General features: G+C 31.7%; 1 protein-coding gene across 1 annotated transcript in view; it reads right to left on the reverse strand.

Moving 5' to 3' along the window:
• Nucleotides 1–19294, reverse strand: part of LOC143239720 (C-myc promoter-binding protein-like) — a 62658-nt gene that overhangs the window by 24047 nt on the left and 19317 nt on the right. Inside the window, 7 exon segments of the mRNA XM_076481138.1 lie at nucleotides 5540–5684; nucleotides 6164–6204; nucleotides 9601–10019; nucleotides 10315–10456; nucleotides 11753–11899; nucleotides 16482–16524; nucleotides 17799–17880. Coding sequence (XP_076337253.1) covers nucleotides 5540–5684; nucleotides 6164–6204; nucleotides 9601–10019; nucleotides 10315–10456; nucleotides 11753–11899; nucleotides 16482–16524; nucleotides 17799–17880 — 1019 coding nt within the window.

Consider the following 19294-nt stretch of genomic DNA (forward strand, 5'->3'; position numbering starts at 1 on the left):
ATATTAAAGTTGTAATACCCACACCACCTGTCTTTTTACATATTAAGGTTTTAATACCCACACCACCTGTCTTTACAATATTAAAGTTTTAATACCCACACCACCTGTCTTTTATAATATTAAAGTTTTAATACCCACACCACCTGTCTTTATAATATTAAAGTTTTAATACCCACACCACCTGTCTTTACAATATTAAAAGTTTTAATACCCACACCAGCCGTCTTTATAATATTACAAGTTTTAATACCCACACCAGCCGTCTTTATAATATTACAAGTTTTAATACCCACACCAGCCGTCTTTATAATATTACAAGTTTTAATACCCACACCACCTGTCTTTATAATATTAAAAGTTTTAATACTCACACCAGCCGTCTTTATAATATTAAAAGTTTTAATACCCACACCAGCCGCCTTTATAATATTAAAAGTTTTAATACCCACACCAGCTGCCTTTATAATATTAAAAGTTTTAATACCCACACCAGCCGCCTTTATAATATTAAAAGTTTTAATACCCACACCAGCCGCCTTTATAATATTAAACCTTTTAATACCCACACCAGCCGCCTTTATAATATTAAACGTTTTAATACCCACACCAGCCGCCTTTATAATATTAAACGTTTTAATACCCACACCAGCCGCCTTTACAATATTAAAAGTTTTAATACCCACACCAGCTGTTTTATAATATTAAACGGTTTTAATACCCACACCAGCCGTCTTTATAATATTAAACGGTTTTAATACCCACACCAGCCGTAGCTTTACAATATTACAAGTTTTAATACCCACACCAGCTGCCTTTATAATATTAAAAGTTTTAATACCCATACCACCTGTCTTTATAATATTAAAGTTTTAATACCCATACCACCTGTCTTTATAATATTAAAGTTTTAATACCCATACCACCTGTCTTTACAATATTAAAAGTTTTAATACCCATACCACCTGTCTTTACAATATTAAAAGTTTTAATACCCACACCACCTGTCTTTACAATATTAAAAGTTTTAATACCCACACCACCTGTCTTTACAATATTAAAAGTTTTAATACCCACACCACCTGTCTTTACAATATTAAAAGTTTTAATACCCACACCACCTGTCTTTACAATATTACAAGTTTTAATACCCACACCACCTGTCTTTACAATATTAAAAGTTTTAATACCCACACCAGCCGCCTTTATAATATTAAAAGTTTTAATACCCATACCACCTGTCTTTATAATATTAAAGTTTTAATACCCATACCACCTGTCTTTATAATATTAAAGTTTTAATACCCATACCACCTGTCTTTATAATATTAAAGTTTTAATACCCTTACCACCTGTCTTTATAATATTAAAGTTTTAATACCCATACCATCTGTCTTTATAATATTAAAGTTTTAATACCCATACCACCTGTCTTTATAATACGAGTAACAAACTCTTCTTTTAATAACTCTAATATCATAAACAAAAAAGACTATTTCAAAAACACTGCAGTCATCACTCCAACTCTTAAGAAAAATGCATGTAAGTACTCCAAATTAGTAATCTGAACTGTTTAACCTTAATTACAGCATACAAATCAACATTTTCCCTGAATGCGATAAAATTTAATATTTTCCTAAACTGAAAATATAGTTCCAATAATACTTATCTCCACTGACACACTTATAGCTATTACTTAACCACTAGGTTTTCTTGTTTGCCAGTATTGGTCAACACCACTGACTGAAAAGGGATCAACTTCCTTTCAGTACAATATTACTGATATGCATGTCATTACCACTGACAGAAGTGCTTTCAGACTAAGGAGAAATTGTGCCAGATATGTGTCAACCTTAGAAATTAAACCCCAATGCCATATGAAAGAGAGCACAATCTCTATGCCAAAAGCTTGACCCTCTGGGTGCCTCCACAAAGAGCCTTAAAAGAAGTAGAACAGTTGGACACACCAGAAGGGTCCACAAAAGCAGAAACAAAGGTGTAACTGCTAATCTGGTGTGATCCACAAGATCTGATAACAGTTTGGAACAAATCATGTTTCATACCCTAAGTAACATATGAAGTGCAGAAAAGGTTCAAAGTGGTAATACCGTCCTGTCCAGATGGGTAGTATCTGTTGCCAAGGTCCAAAGATGAGGTACTGGAGACCAAGCTGCCAGTAGTTGAGTGATCCAATGAACCCACCAATTAGAGTAGCAAAATGAAAGCTAATCCAACAGAATCTTTCAGTGCAACATCTATTCTATCACAAGAATCAGTCTGGAGTGAGAGACTGGACCTGCTACTACAGACATTCACAAAATACAGCAATCTAGAAAGGTGATAAGATTAGTCTTGAGAAAGGAGGTTGAAAATTTTAAAATAAACTCCCCTAGACCATACACCTTCTTGATAAGACTTAGCCAAAATCTTTACGTAGGGAATCCTTGCTAAAAGTGGATAAATTCTAGAATTTCTGACTGTTGGTGTATCTATCTACCCCTTCCCTGAAGCAAAACATGCGTGCAGAGAATGGAACTTTGGTGAAGGTGGCTGTAGTGGAACTCAAAGTGTAGTACTATCCAAACTTAACTTCTGAGATCAAAAAATGATTCTGGTGAAGGAAGCTGCAGAAACCAAAAAATAGAAGTGTATAATACCTGACCACTTAAAGACCAATAAAAGGATCACTTGTGTTCTCATCCCAAAGGCACAAAGATTCAAGAAATGTTCACATTCCCAGAAGCAAAAGAACCATCTGTGCAGTAGGAGAAAGGGAAGTGAGTAAAAGTGTGACATCCTACTTTATACCAATGAGTAGAACGGGAGAACACCTGAGCCTGAAAAATATCCAGATTGATAACATATTGAACTGGAGAAAAAATAGATGTCACAATCATTAAAGAGAAGCCTGCCAGGGTTGTGTCTGAAAGTAGAATTAGAATGCAATGATCTAGCAATTCACAAGATGTTGCCAGTAGTAACCAGTTATCCATGGAATGGTGTGTGCATAATATACAATAAAATGAAGGAGGATGAGAAAAGTCATACGATACGGAAAGACCCTACGTTAAGCCTATTCTAGACTGAAGGTAAAAAACTGCAGTATCTCACCCTTGTGCACCACAAATGTCAAAAGTGTGATAGGAGCCAATTGACTTTGATATCTACAATCTCAGTAAACAAAACAACACAGAATATAGCCATTAATATATACAAGGAAGACTGATGATTGGACACCAATCTCCTATCTTCATAGACCCAACAACTAACAAGAATAAATACTCTGAAGAACTAGCTTCACTCTCACTAACCCCAGACCCATTAGATTCAGATCACCCTAGAACTAAATTTCAAGTTCCAATAAACCATGGTACATGAAAACTCCACAGAGTGGGTAGATAATAAATAGGGAAATGTGAAATAAATGACCAATTGTGACCCAAGGACCTGCAGAGCTTATGGAACAATAGTTATAGATACCACACATCCACAAATTCTTGGAACAAAGATCCCACAGGATCCTGAAGGTATACAATAATTACAGATGCTGTTGGCAATTCAAAGCAGTGAAAACCTTGGATATAGACAAAATCTAAGTAGCAATTCACTGAGGAGCTATGTTGGGGATCAGTACTGATGATTAGGGGAAGAACTGTAACCCCCTCCTGTACAAGACAATGAAATCCAAGAATTCAACAACCAGAAGGAATGTAGAAGCTGATAATTGAATCAATGTGGATGCTAACAATGGATACAATTCATCCTCAATGAATCTGTTTACCCTGAGAGTCTTCTAACAAAGTGAAGTGATAAGAAACAAAAAGGTTGAAGTTAAATTGTAAGTCTATAGACTTTCTTTATCCCATCAGGAAAGAGACCTGTATAGGGGAACTACAAACTCCATCTTAGAACCACAGAATACAAGGAGCAAATATTATTTGAGTTGGAATGATGTCTCCACTTGGTAGTAGTAAGTCAAATCAAGAGGTTCCAACAACATGTCAAATTAGGTCTAACTGTCCATTCACACATAATTAATAAGTAGACCTTCCAACATGTACCAGAATTTCAGTGTTTGACAAAAAAATGCTCACAGACATTTCAGGCATCAAGCAAGTTGCAAGTTCAAAGGAAACTTAGAAAAAGTCCAAAACATTACATACTTGAAGAACCAATAGAAAAAAAAAAAAAAAAAACAAAGACAGCTTATCCCGAAGCGGCCTTCTTTTCATTTTTTGTAGGTCATTTAAAAACTGTGATAAAGTTGTTTTGCTAGAACAGTGCAAATGCAAGCTATCTGCCATGTTCATCCTAGGGAATCAAACCCTGAACCCCTGTGTTGTGAGTCCATAAACCTACCACTGACCCACAGAGGGGCTAAAAATCCAACACACTTAAATAAAAATAACAGAAAAAAAAAGGTAAATCTAATATATCTCCAAAATGTTAAGAACCACTCTCAAATGCAGCCTCAGAGCCCCCGCCCCCCAAAGGACCACTTAATCACTACGATTGTTGTGCAATGATACATAGAGGTGGACGATGGTAGAATGCCAGAAATAATAATCCAAATCGTGCTATAATCATCTTACCAGTTGGAAGAAAAACTTTTTATTATTATTACTGTTATGAAATCAACTATGGAACACGATAATGTTCAAAGCATATTTGAATAATCATAACACCAGGGAACCCATTAGACACACTATGACAAGACAACTATGTGAATGAGATGTTTCTTTACAGCACCAACACAGAGAGCTCATTGATGTAGGTGAAAAGTATTCAAAGACAACTGAGTGGGATATAACAGACTGCAGCAAGCAAGAAAAATCACTCTAATGATTAGACAGACAAAGAAAAAACCCTGGTGGTAGAATAATAGTTAAGTGTAATTGGAGGAAAGTGTACTCTGGAACCACTTTCTTTTCTTGTCTCCAGCAATGGTACTATTATCCTATATAAAACATTTGTTTCCATAATAGTCAATAAAAGTAAGATACTTGGAAATCAATGTGTAATCTTATATCCATTATTTATATTTTCTTCACTAATAATTCCCATACAATCTACTCTCTATGTTATACTCACTAATGATGTCACAAACACTTAATTTAAATCTATAAAAAGTGAGTTTGGACACACTTCTGACAATTAGTTATACACGTTAAATACATGTATTCCAGTAACACCTACTCTCTTGCTTTACATGTTAAATACTTGAATAACACTTTCTCTTTTAACTACTATTAAATGATTCTGCAGATATAAATTCAATAACCAACTATTTAATATTCATTAGCCCACACTGATGATTTCAGTCTCTGCCATTTATTACTGAAACAAACTGGTCATTACCACTATGTGAAAGTGAATAATTTTTTTATATGAAATATTTCAGTAACTTCTAGGTAATCAAGATAACATCTTTACTCTAAACCACTGTCAATATGTGACAAGGTCATGGTAGAGGTCAAACTCAACATCCTGATACATACTCTCTACTGACTCTTTTACAAAAAACAAAAGTATAACAACTTACTTCATCAGCTGGCTGAAGTTTTATGGACTGCATGCGAAGCAACACATCATAAGCTGTTCTCAGGGCCTTGGCCTTCATCTGAGAACATTTAGTGTAAGCAGGAAGATGAATATACCATAAGCTGAAACAATTACTGAGCAAACATCTGGAAGAGAAAAAGTTGTGCTTAAAAAACATTAAACTCAATGGAGAATAGTTCCTGACCAAACACTTGGAGGATAAAACTGTACTTAAAAACATTCCACTTTAGAAGTGATATGTAATTACATTACACATTAGCAGCATTAATTCATTGTCAACAGTAATATAACCACTCTGTATAATTATAATTAGTACTACTAGTACTAATGATATTAATAATAATAATGAGAAAAACACTCAATATTTATCCTCAGGATGTTAATAAATCTAACTAAGATGTGGTAACAATAGAATCTCTGAATATTTACAAACATCATAACAATCCTAAAATATAACAAACCAACTTTAAAAATTATACGTCTCCATGTTACTATTTTAACTTCATATATAAACCATTTAATGAAGAGCATATTTTAATAGTCAGAACTATAACATTCTTGAAAGAACAAAGTATTTAATACATTAGTTTATAACTATACTCACTTGGCCCACAACATTGGATTTTCAGCCTGCTTTTTGGCAACCTACATCAGAAGAATTAGATTGAGTTTCAATTTAAGATAAAAAGTAAACCTTTTCTTTACTACAGTTCTTAAGTTACATGGTTAGAAAACTTCTCACAACTACCTGTGTCACAAATGATTCAAGAAAGAATATTATACACAAATAATGTTTCTCTAAGTTTCATATCTTGAGTAACTTCCAGAAAGCTTTATGGTGTTTTTGCAAACAGAAGTAGCATTCTTTTATTTCTATGTGTTATATGCATTTTTGGAGAAATATTTACAAAACTTTTATCTTCACTTTCATTGTCCGAAACAAAGAGTTCATCTTGCATAGTTTTTGTTATGTATGAAAATTATTACATGCAGAAATTCTGAGAAGTTTAGTCACAGTGTTATTTGCCATAGGTTTATAATGATTACATATAGTGCTCAAGAAACTTTTAATATCATAATGGTTGTGGTTTATATACTATCTCTTTCTTATAAGAATAATTTTTTTTTTGTTCACATTAAGTTTTACATGTTCAATCAATTCTAAAACTGATGTCCTTTCTTGTCAGATACAGTTACTTTTACCTTTACTCACATACAAATAATTAATTTTATCTCTTTTTATTTGTTCTCCGACTACGATATCACAATCTCAAACATACAAAATCTAAAAGATTCTGTTATTATAACTTATCTGACATATTACCAGAATTTCTACAGTAAATAATTAACAATTATTCTCATTAAAACATAAAAGATATGAACAATGGTTATAAGATGGTTTATTACAAACGTAATAATGGTAAAAAAATAAAATTAACTGGCCAATAATATGATAAAAAAAAAACATCTTATAGCACTCACAAACAATAACATCACAAATGGTTCCAAGTTAATGTATAATCTACAATCAGAATCATGTCACTAACAATTTAATCAGTGGGAACAAAGATTTCATCTGCAGTTTCACTAAATTACAATAGCCAGAAATAGGTGGAATTCAACTAAATTACTACTAAGATAATCATTATAGACATGATTTTGTTCACAAACTATTATCATAATAAAAACATTAGTTTAAATATGTGTGTAATGTTTAATTCTAACAAACTCTAGTCATTTATAGTTCCAAGAAATTGTTGTTCTATAGAGGTCCGAGTACATTAAAACAATTTTAAACATTAAAGAAAACTCTAAGAAATACATAAAGCCATCCTGGAACATAACCTGGCAGAACTCCATTTTGGTATTCTTTGGTGGGTTTAAATATTATGGTGCCAAACAGACATCACTTTTGTGGAAGTATGTAACAGTCAGACCACAGGGATATGTTCAGATATAGCACAGAGTGGCAATGACAGGGTGTGGACATGTTCAGATGTAGCACAGTGTTATGGCTATGTTCAGATATAGGGCAGTGGTAATGACATGGTATGGCTCTAAAATTTTGGTATGCTATTATTTATTAACATTTATTGTACTTACACAATTCTTTCTTGTTTAATTCAACAATAATAAATAAATGAGTTATTTTCTTCTTATTACAGAAGAAGTTTACTGGATTAGACCAGTTTAATAATAAAAAGAATGACTGGGGACATAATTTATCTATATATTAACCAAAGTTAATCTAAGCAAATGTTTGATGTTCTTTATGCAATAGTACAATTCTTTTGTCAGTAGATGAACAAATTTTTTTTCTTTTTTTATATATTTTTTACACTTCAATACTTTAGTAATTTTTTTTTGCTACAAACTAAAGACGTAATGCATAAAATTCTGAGAATAAATATTAGTAAACCAAAATACACAATAATGAGGACGTTTGTGTTTTTGTCTGTTTCAGTTTTACTAAACCTAATACTATGTTTACTATCTGTTTAACTGCTTACATGTCTCTTGAATAATAATGTATGCTAATCTTAAATATCAAAATTGTTGTAATTAAATAGTTGTTTATCACTGATGTTGACAATCACCTTTATATGTGTAACCCTGGGTTATAAATAACATGACGACCATTTTCTGAAAACAGGTTGGTCTATTAACCAAACTGTATATGTATGAGTGTTTCATTAAAATCCATCTCAGTGGTAAGTGTAATACAGATCGTGAGCAAATTAGACATTAGCAAAGTAATAAGGACACAATCAGCAGAGAACGGTTTTTGAAAATGGAGTAATACACTGTCATGTTGCTCAATTATTAAATCTACTGCAAAGTATGGTCTCACATACAAGGAGTCAATACGAAACCAGTGGACCGTGAGCACTGCAGAAAGTTTACAAAGAACAACGTGGATATTTAGTCACACACACACACACGTCTCTCAATGTGTGTGTATATATACACACATTACTTGCCACAAATTGTACCAAACTGAAACATTACAATCAACATCTAAGAGAGTATTAAAATTTCTACACTAGCAGCTAGTTTCACAAGGCTCTTAGGAGGTCAAGACCCCACCTAACACATCCATAGATGGATTAGTGATTACATCAGATATAACAGTGATTTTACAATAATCCTCTTCAGTAAAGAATCCAAACTCTGTCTCCAGGTCACTGACAGGCATGCCAAGATCAGGAGAAAATGTGGTAAATGTTGCTCATTGTAGATTATAATAGAAAATGAGACTGCTATCAGTATACATGGAAGGATGAACCTCCATTCAACCCATAAGGGAAGTTAGGTACCCTCTGAGACAGATATTTTATGTTGATTAAGCCAGAATCAAACTTCATTTTGGTTGACAACAATATCTGCCAACATTGACTTAACATTAATCCTGACTTGGAAACAAGTGTAAGGATATACTAGTCAGCAAGATCTAGTGACCTAGACATAATTGGGGCACTGCAAAAAAAACAACAAAAAAAAACAATATAGCACTGTTTATAGTGTCGACTTCGTGAGATGCATAGGTATTGTCAAGTGTCTCTCAATAGACATAATATGGTGCAGACCATGTGCAAATGCACAAGAAGTGATTCTTAAAAAAAAAATATTTTCCCAAACAATTTTCTTGTTTTTCTGGAGTGGCTGGTGGAATCTTCCATTGTTATACAACAAAAGATTAATGATAAAATAAAAACATTCTAAGATAAATAACTTTAATTAAAAACAAAACTATGATATTCGAGATACAAAATACAAACTATGCCAACCTTCTGTCACTAAAAATAGAAGACAAAAACTTCCAAACTGTTGGAACAGAATACAAACTTAACTTTATGTTAGAAAATATGACTAACTTCAAAACAAACCAACAAGTTATCACACAGAAAAATTAACAACAGAATTATTCTTATTAAATAGTTTGACAACAAAACAATTTCCTCATTTTGAGAAGAATACTAAATTTACAAATGCATTATTACAACATCCTAGCCATCTGAATACTAATAAATGATTCAGTACCCTGTCAGCAGCACGGATCTCTTGTTTTGTTCTCCTAGCCATGGGACTGTTTGCCTGCACACTAACCGTACTTCCAACACTTAGAAGAGATTTAACTGGGTGTTTGTGAAATAGTTTTGGATTTAAAGTTCCAAACTCTTGATAGATAAATTCAGCATCTTTTGGAAGTCCAACAGGTTCAGGAGGAGTTATAAACACAGTTCGGTCACTTTTTTGATGTTCGTCTGATTCCAGCAGGCGATGTTGGTCTGGAAGTTCACCAGCCAAGTCAACTTTATCTGTGCATTCATCAAAGAAAGCTAAACTTGCATCCTTGTCCGACACAAAGGATCGCTCTTCAATAAAACGTATAAACATCTGAGTCTTCATCAACATGCTATAAAACCTGTGATACGCCTTGTCCCTGCTCTTTATAAATCCTGCAAAGCAAAATAACAACTATAAACAGATTTTAAAAAACGAGGTAGAACAAATATTCCAAGTCTTGTCTGATGCTAGCTATGATTAGAATAAACTGCCTAGTCAACTTCAAATTTTAGATTTTTTTTTCTGTTCACAAAAATTTTACTTGAAAAGTATTTTGATAAAATTGGACAAGAAATACATTGGAGGAAACTATTAGGTGATGGATGCCATCCCACCCACACACACTGCAATTAATTAATTAATTTCACAATCATCCATATCTGCCTGGAACAGAAATGCAAAACACACCTTGACCATCAAATAGAGAGCTTGGATCTGTAGCTTTCACAGTTGGAGCTCGAGTTATTGGAAGTAGGTATGAGCGGAAACCTTTCAAAATAGCTGCCATAAATCGAAGAAAGGCTTCTTGAATTTCCAGTTCCAGTTGATGCTAAAAAATGCAAGAAATGGAAACTATAATTCAACAAATCAGATGCATATTTAAATAAAACAGAGTAATCTGTTTTCACATAACCCACTATAATATTATTAATTTTCTAATAACCTATTTTTTAAGATACATAAATTCTATTCTTGTTGTATTTTACATATGAATGCACAACCATGTGAATGTTTCAGAAAGTTGTCCATTTAAATTTTAAAACTTGTCTCAAATTAAAACTCTGATTTTATAGAAAATATGTATATGATACCTTTGTCATCAGACCTTACAAAGAACACCCACTGATAACAAGAACAGAAAAACTGTTTTCCTAAAAATGATATACAGGACAGACAAAAACCTTCATACTACCATCCACATTCTATCAAATGAAGGATCATCCAATATTTCTATAAAATAGTTGAAAACATGGTGTTCTGGACATTGAACTTTAATACATGCAGTGTAATGACTACAAAGGATATCTTACACTTGTTGATACTGCCATCTAAAAACTCTTCACCATTCTTACGTTCCAATCATATCACATCTCAGATATAAGTTAAAGTATACAGTCAAAAAAAGTTTAACAGAGAAATCCTAACATAAATTCTGAAATCCATCATCATACAAAATAAACAGCAATTATCCACAGAGAGACTGAAAACCACCACATACAAGACCATGTCCTAATGCACACAAATATATATTGAAGAAACAGGTAAACCATTTAGGAGATAAACTCAAATAAAATGATAAGTGACTTGTGATGACAGAGATCCACAATTGTGGAACACATATTTTAAGCTGGACACACCAACAAATGGGAAGACTTGATACTTTCGAGACCAAGAATCAGTTCTGCAAGATCTAAAACAATCAACACATTAACTCTTAAAAAATTAAACAAAATGAAAAGTTTAAAACAAGGAGGAGTTCTTAAAGTTAACGAATCAAATCAACCAACCTTCCAGACCTACATACAGCACAGCTCTGTGACAGATTCAGTCAACACTCCCCCAATCAAACAGGTAAAAATGTGCACCTTCTTAACAAAACTTTCCTTGTAACAAACAGATCCAGGTTTTAAACAAACTGTTGCATTCCATGATCATATTTATTAAAAAAAAATTTAAAATACTTTTGGGATAAAGTGTTAAGATATTAGAAATATATTTTACTCAATTTTCCTTACAAATTAGCCTTCATACAACTAGATCAATATCTTCTTGTTCTCAGACTAAGTACAATGGTATTCTTTGTATCCTACACGTGTTTTTTCCTTCCCATATTACTTTTCAATACCTCTTTTTTCTTCATCTTGAAGTCATGGTCTATTGGTGCCATTGTCTGCAAGGTTTCCTGGAAACTAAGAGCTTTATTTCCCCAGGTCATCTTTCTCATCTTGTCGGACAGAACTTGAAGAGTGTTCTTTAGAACCCTGGCAGGACGCTACAGAAAAGAACAAACATAAATTCACAAGAACTACACATGAACAAGAATAATGCATTACATATTTTTGCTCTACCTGCTTTGAGTTTGTTTTCTGATCATCTTTTAGATCAGAAAATAGGATTGAAAAGTTGGTTATGTCAAGTTCTGTACATATATTCCAAAAGTCAACTGATCAAAGTGGTAACTAAACAACTGATCAAAATGGTAACTACACAAAACATTTTTGTGAACATTAACCAACTTGAAACTTAAACAAAAGTAGATTAATAATTTTTTAATGTAAGACTAAAACTTTGTCATGAAGTAAAGGATATCCAGAGAAAAGGGTTAAGTTATATCAATTAATGGGACAAAGTGTTAACAGTATACAAGATTCCAGTTCCTAATTCTACAAAATAATATTAAAAAAATCTCAAACTTCTCCCAGTGCGACATTATTTATTAATATCTATATCTTACTCACAACTCCATCAAAATATATGAAATTAAATGCAAGTTTCTCTCTGTAATGTCATCATTGCTGAGACAAACCATGATTTTTTTTGTTTGGTTACAGAGTTATATACAGAAAATCCTGCCACACACTCTTATTCAAACTTTATTAATAATTCTTTTATGTTTAATTATATATTACCCACAACCAACAGAAACTAAATATTTACATCTATCAAATGATGCATTGTATAACATAATATTCTGAACAAATAAGATGTAGGGGTGTAATTCACTGGTCTAACATAAGCTTCACATAACACAAGAGATTTACAACTCATTATAGTATGTATACTAGTTAAACATAGTTCAAAGAGCAATAAAATATTAAAAGTTAATTATAAATAGATGTAGACTGTTACAAGCTTAAAGCTAATTAGAATAAATGAATGCATTTTCATGTTACAAATTGAGTTTATTCTAAAAAGAAAATGGGTAATTTAGATTTATATTAATTTTGTTTGGTGGTTATGAAGTTGGTCAAATTTACTGACCCCATTTTGTGTTAGGGTAGAAAAAAAAATAAATAGATGAAATATAAAAAGTTTTACTGGAAAAAACATGTTATAAAATGTATTTAGAATGTTTCTAGGGATTACACAAAGGAAAAACATGAGAACGTTTCTAGGGATTACACAAAGGAAAAACATGAGAACGTTTCTAGGGATTACACAAAGGAAAAACATGAGAACGTTTCTAGGGATTACACAAAGGAAAAACATGTTATAAAATGTATTTAGAACGTTTCTAGGGATTACACAAAGGAAAAACATGTTATAAAATGTATTTAGAACGCTTCTAGGGATTACACAAAGGAAAACATGTTATAAAATGTATTTAGAACGTTTCTAGGGATTACACAAAGGAAAAACATGTTATAAAATGTATTTAGAACGTTTCTAGGGATTACACAAAGGAAAACATGTTATAAAATGTATTTAGAACGTTTCTAGGGATTACACAAAGGAAAACATGTTATAAAATGTATTTAGAACGTTTCTAGGGATTACACAAAGGAAAAACATGTTATAAAATGTATTTAGAACGTTTCTAGGGATTACACAAAGGAAAAACATGTTATAAAATGTATTTAGAACGTTTCTAGGGATTACACAAAGGAAAAACATGTTATAAAATGTATTTAGAACGTTTCTAGGGATTACACAAAGGAAAAACATGTTATAAAATGTATTTAGAACGTTTCTAGGGATTACACAAAGGAAAAACATGTTATAAAATGTACTTAGAACGTTTCTAGGGATTACACAAAGGAAAAACATGTTATAAAATGTACTTAGAACGCTTCTAGGGATTACACAAAGGAAAAACATGTTATAAAATGTACTTAGAACGTTTCTAGGGATTACACAAAGGAAAAACATGTTATAAAATGTACTTAGAACGTTTCTAGGGATTACACAAAGGAAAAACATGTTATAAAATGTACTTAGAACGTTTCTAGGGATTACACAAAGGAAAAACATGTTATAAAATGTACTTAGAACGTTTCTAGGATTACACAAAGGAAAAACATGTTATAAAATGTACTTAGAATGTTTCTAGGGATTACACAAAGGAAAAACATGTTATAAAATGTACTTAGAATGTTTCTAGGGATTACACAAAGGAAAAACATGTTATAAAATGTACTTAGAATGTTTCTAGGGATTATTACAAAAGGAAAAACATGTTATAAAATGTACTTAGAATGTTTCTAGGGATTACACAAAGGAAAAACATGTTATAAAATGTAATTTAGAATGTTTCTAGGGATTACACAAAGGAAAAACATGTTATAAAATGTACTTAGAATGTTTCTAGGATTACACAAAGGAAAAACATGTTATAAAATGTACTTAGAATGTTTCTAGGGATTACACAAAGGAAAAACATGTTATAAAATGTACTTAGAATGTTTCTAGGGATTACACAAAGGAAAAACATGTTATAAAATGTACTTAGAATGTTTCTAGGGATTACACAAAGGAAAAACATGTTATAAAATGTACTTAGAATGTTTCTAGGGATTACACAAAGGAAAAACATGTTATAAAATGTACTTAGAATGTTTCTAGGGATTACACAAAGGAAAAACATGTTATAAAATGTATTTAGAATGTTTCTAGGGATTACACAAAGGAAAAACATGTTATAAAATGTATTTAGAATGTTTCTAGGATTACACAAAGGAAAAACATGTTATAAAATGTATTTAGAATGTTTCTAGGATTACACAAAGGAAAAAACATGTTATAAAATGTATTTAGAATGTTTCTAGGATTACACAAAGGAAAAAACATGTTATAAAATGTATTTAGAATGTTTCTAGGGATTACACAAAGGAAAAACATGTTATAAAATGTATTTAGAATGTTTCTAGGGATTACACAAAGGAAAAACATGTTATAAAATGTATTTAGAATGTTTCTAGGGATTACACAAAGGAAAAACATGTTATAAAATGTATTTAGAATGTTTCTAGGGATTACACAAAGGAAAAAACATGTTATAAAATGTATTTAGAATGTTTCTAGGGATTACACAAAGGAAAAACATGTTATAAAATGTATTTAGAATGTTTCTAGGGATTACACAAAGGAAAAACATGTTATAAAATGTATTTAGAATGTTTCTAGGGATTACACAAAGGAAAAACATGTTATAAAATGTATTTAGAATGTTTCTAGGGATTACACAAAGGAAAAACATGTTATAAAATGTATTTAGAATGTTTCTAGGGATTACACAAAGGAAAAACATGTTATAAAATGTATTTAGAATGTTTCTAGGGATTACACAAAGGAAAAACATGTTATAAAATGTATTTAGAATGTTTCTAGGGATTACACAAAGGAAAAACATGTTATAAAATGTATTTAGAATGTTTCTAGGGATTACACAAAGGAAAAACATGTTATAAAATGTATTTAGAATGTTTCTAGGGATTACACAAAGGAAAAACATGTTATAAAATGTATTTAGAATGTTTCTAGGGATTACACAAAGGAAATTTGAGATTTTTTGAAATGAGCAAAAGTATTTTTAATCTTAACATAAAAATTACATTACATGTCATATTTTATAACATGAACCTGCAACAAATAATATTTCAACAAGCTAACTGTGTCACAGTTTGAATCCCCATCACATCAAATGTGCTCCCCCTTTCAATCCCACTATTCACTGGTAAAAAGAGTAGCTCAAGAATCAGTGGTGATGAATAGCTGCCTTCCCTCTATTCTTACACTGAAAAATTATAGATGGATAGTGCAGATAACCCTTGGGTAGCTCTGCACGTAATTCAAAGCGAACAAACTAACTCGTGTATCTCATGTTACAAGTCCTGGATGTCACGCATCCACCTCCATAGTTAGTTTTCCATCAAATGATCTTCAGATTGTTTGTATGAATTACTTACGGTTATGTGCAGATGAAAGTCAGCAACTGAAAAATTATGAACACGTAACTGATGGCAACAGCATCAAATACATACTTTAAACAAAGACTACAACCTTTTGCCCCTCTTGTTTTAAGATCTATTTCAATGAATGCTGTATGTCTGAACAACAGCAACAAAAGTTTCTAACTCTTCTCCTTATATCCACTGGTCATGAGAAAAACCAGACATTTTATCTAATTCATTTGTTTTTCTTAAGTTTGCTGTATTTTGTCACCAATTCTATAATGAACCATTGTTTATACAATTAGACTTCTGTGAGAATATTTGTTCTGAAGTAGAATGTTTACAAATAGATCATTTTTCATGATCTATTTCTATACACCTTAATCTAAGGCCAGAGTATATTCTACAGTTGAGATTGAGTAATTCAATCACATCAAGAACATTAGTTTCTAATATTTATGTTATCTATAGATACATTTTGTTAAAATCTAATTAATACAACAAAACTGATAAGACTTTAAGAACAGTAAAGATCCATGCTTGTTTTTAAGCACAGCCACACTGGGCTAGCTATTGTGTCCATCATGTGATTTTAAACAGTAAGGGTGTCAACTTACTGCTGCCCAGTGGAGAATAATGAATGTGTGATAACAATAAAAATTTGAGCAAGTAACATTTCTTTACCTTTGGTAGTAGTTTGCTAGTCAGACCCTTTTTCTCCTCTGCCCTACAACATTTAAAAACACATTAGCTTTAACTTAATATCTCAAACAATCAGCATTGTGATTGGAAACAACAAAAAATATAAATAGGCTTGATGGTAATTACTCCCTTCTGTTGATTGAAAACCAGGTCCACTCAACATCAAAACATAATTTACAGCAAAGAAAACGTTGCTTGAAGTTAAATGTTTTGAAAATCCTCCACTTTCCATCTTCAGGTCAGCATGTGTGTGTGGTGTTGTTTATAGAATTCTGGTGGATTGTGAAGAAAGTGTTATGATTGGTTGGTTTGTCCATGTTTCTGATTGGTGGAGCAGGTTTCTGTAGATTCACCCAATGGTAGCAATAGGTTACTCAATTCTAATCTGGAATCTCTTGTTTAGTGAATATTTTATTGTATTAACATAAAATGATTAAGTTGTTTCTTATCTTCCAAAATTTACTGTGTCAATTATTTTAGTTTTTTCCTCACTTTCTTGTGTGTCCTGTCAGCATGGTGTTTTCAGCAATAGCTGAATTTCATGTCTTCATAACTCTTGTTTTGTCTTTACATTCTATTATTCTTGTCATAGGTCTTTTTCCCATTTCTCTGATGTATGTTTTCATTGCAAGATTTAGTTTGTTTTGAATTTCATGTAAAGCTACACGAGGGCCTATCTGTGCTAGCCGTCCCTAATTTAGCAGTGCAAGACTAGAGGGAAGGCAGCTAGTCATCACCACCAATTCTTGGACTACTCTTTTACCAACAAATAGTGGGATTGACTGTCACTTTATAATGTCACCACAGCTGAAAGAGCAAGCATATTTGGTGTGATGGAGATTCAAACCTGTGACCCTCGCATTACGAGTCGAGTGCCTTAACCACCTGGTCACTCATTGCAGGAACAATGAATTTCATAAACGACATTTTGCCTTTTACATTGGTAGATTTCCCATTTGTTTTTCACCAGAAAGCATGTTAATTTTATTCTAACGTACTTCACACAATCCATCAGGATACTATAAAGATGACAACAAACACAAGCTGACCTGAAGACTAAAGGAAGAAGAATTTCGAAACATTATCCCCATCATCAGGCAGCTACCATCCTTTAAATTTGGTTTCATCATGATAAAACTGCCTATACAATTTATCAAAGAGTAAATAGCAATTCTTTAAAATAAAATAATTAAGTTCTTTTTCTCTACATGAAAGATTTATTAAAGAATGAACAAAATAGTCTAAATATTTGAATTATTACTTTTATAACACTTTCTAATTTAAAAACACACATCTTACAAAAATATATTATTTGTATCCAGGTCCACACAAGCGACATCTTGTGGAGGATCATGTAAGTCAAAGTAACGGGAGTCCACCCCTGTATGAAAAAAAAAAAAAATTATCTTAACAAACTACAACTTGCACTCAGTAAATACATTTAATGAAAACATACCTTATGTTTAGTAAGTACATTATCAACACAGAAAGTGAAGTCTAGATATCTACACTTTTTAATTTAAAGTACATACAATGCAAACACAGAACTTGCCTAAAATATGTTGCAAACTTCAAAAGGCACACAGAATATAACAAAACCTTAAATAAAATAACTAAAAGTATATATTTCTTATTTTTGCACTTGAAAATATAAATTTATTTTATATCAAAATCTATAGCTTAGTGTCAATCACTAGCGTAAAATAGCTAAGCATGCTCTTACAAAACTATACTTTAAATGGTGAAACTGAAGAATAAATAACAACACAACTTTACTGAGAAAAAGTTACAATTACAATGGTAAACACATTGCAACAATAATAAACCATTATCACCAAGATAATCTTGATAACCAATTATTACAACTTACTTCAACAATATAATTATGATACACAATTAATAACACTTGCTAACAATACAATGCTTTAAACTTTAAAATGAAATAACAACCTAGAGCCAAAAACATGAAAGAACCTTATGGAATACAGCAACTTAACTACAAATGAACACAGAAATCACTTCTTTCTTTGTTATTCAAAGTCCAGCATTTAAATAGACAGTGTCTATGGAAACTGCATACTAAACCAATAGCCAATGCTTCATCTTACTTCCAAGCATAAGATATCTAAAAACACCCAATCAATAATTAATCTCTACAAATTCAGCTATCATCTCTTGTAAAACATCAAATTGTAAGTTGGTAACAAAAAGTTTATTTTTTGTAAATGGCAATTATTGCTAAAAGATTTATTAGTTTGTTGAATTTCATGTGAAGCTACCTCACAGGTTACCTGCACTAGTCATCTCTAATTTTAAAGTGACAAGCTAGAGGGAAGGCAGCTAGTCAAAACCAACCTTTAGGTGTCAGCAAAATGCCCTCACCACCAGACCACACCAGCTTCATCTAAGTGTATAACATTTTATTTATTGCCAACTGTGCTCCTTGGGAACCCCTTAAGTACTCCATTATTGGACATTACCACATCAGTATTGAGACTTAAAACATCCAAAAACCAATGTGACGTGATCTGGCACACAAAAGCTTACATTTCTGCTGTAGATCAAAATGGAAACGTGTTTTTTGCATGTACTGCATAGCTATGCCCTGGATGTTTTGGAACAAAGGTAATTCACCAAGACAGAGTTAATTTCTTTATTTGGTTATTTTTCATTATCAATATTTATTTTGATTTTTATCTTTTCTCAAAAGTAAAATAACTTACCATAAGATTATTTCTCATTTTCAGTCACATAAAATAGTCTTAAAAATATGGAAAAATAACATAATCGAAATT

This window comes from Tachypleus tridentatus, chromosome 13 (genome assembly GCF_004210375.1).
Source record: "Tachypleus tridentatus isolate NWPU-2018 chromosome 13, ASM421037v1, whole genome shotgun sequence".
Taxonomy (NCBI): domain Eukaryota; kingdom Metazoa; phylum Arthropoda; class Merostomata; order Xiphosura; family Limulidae; genus Tachypleus; species Tachypleus tridentatus.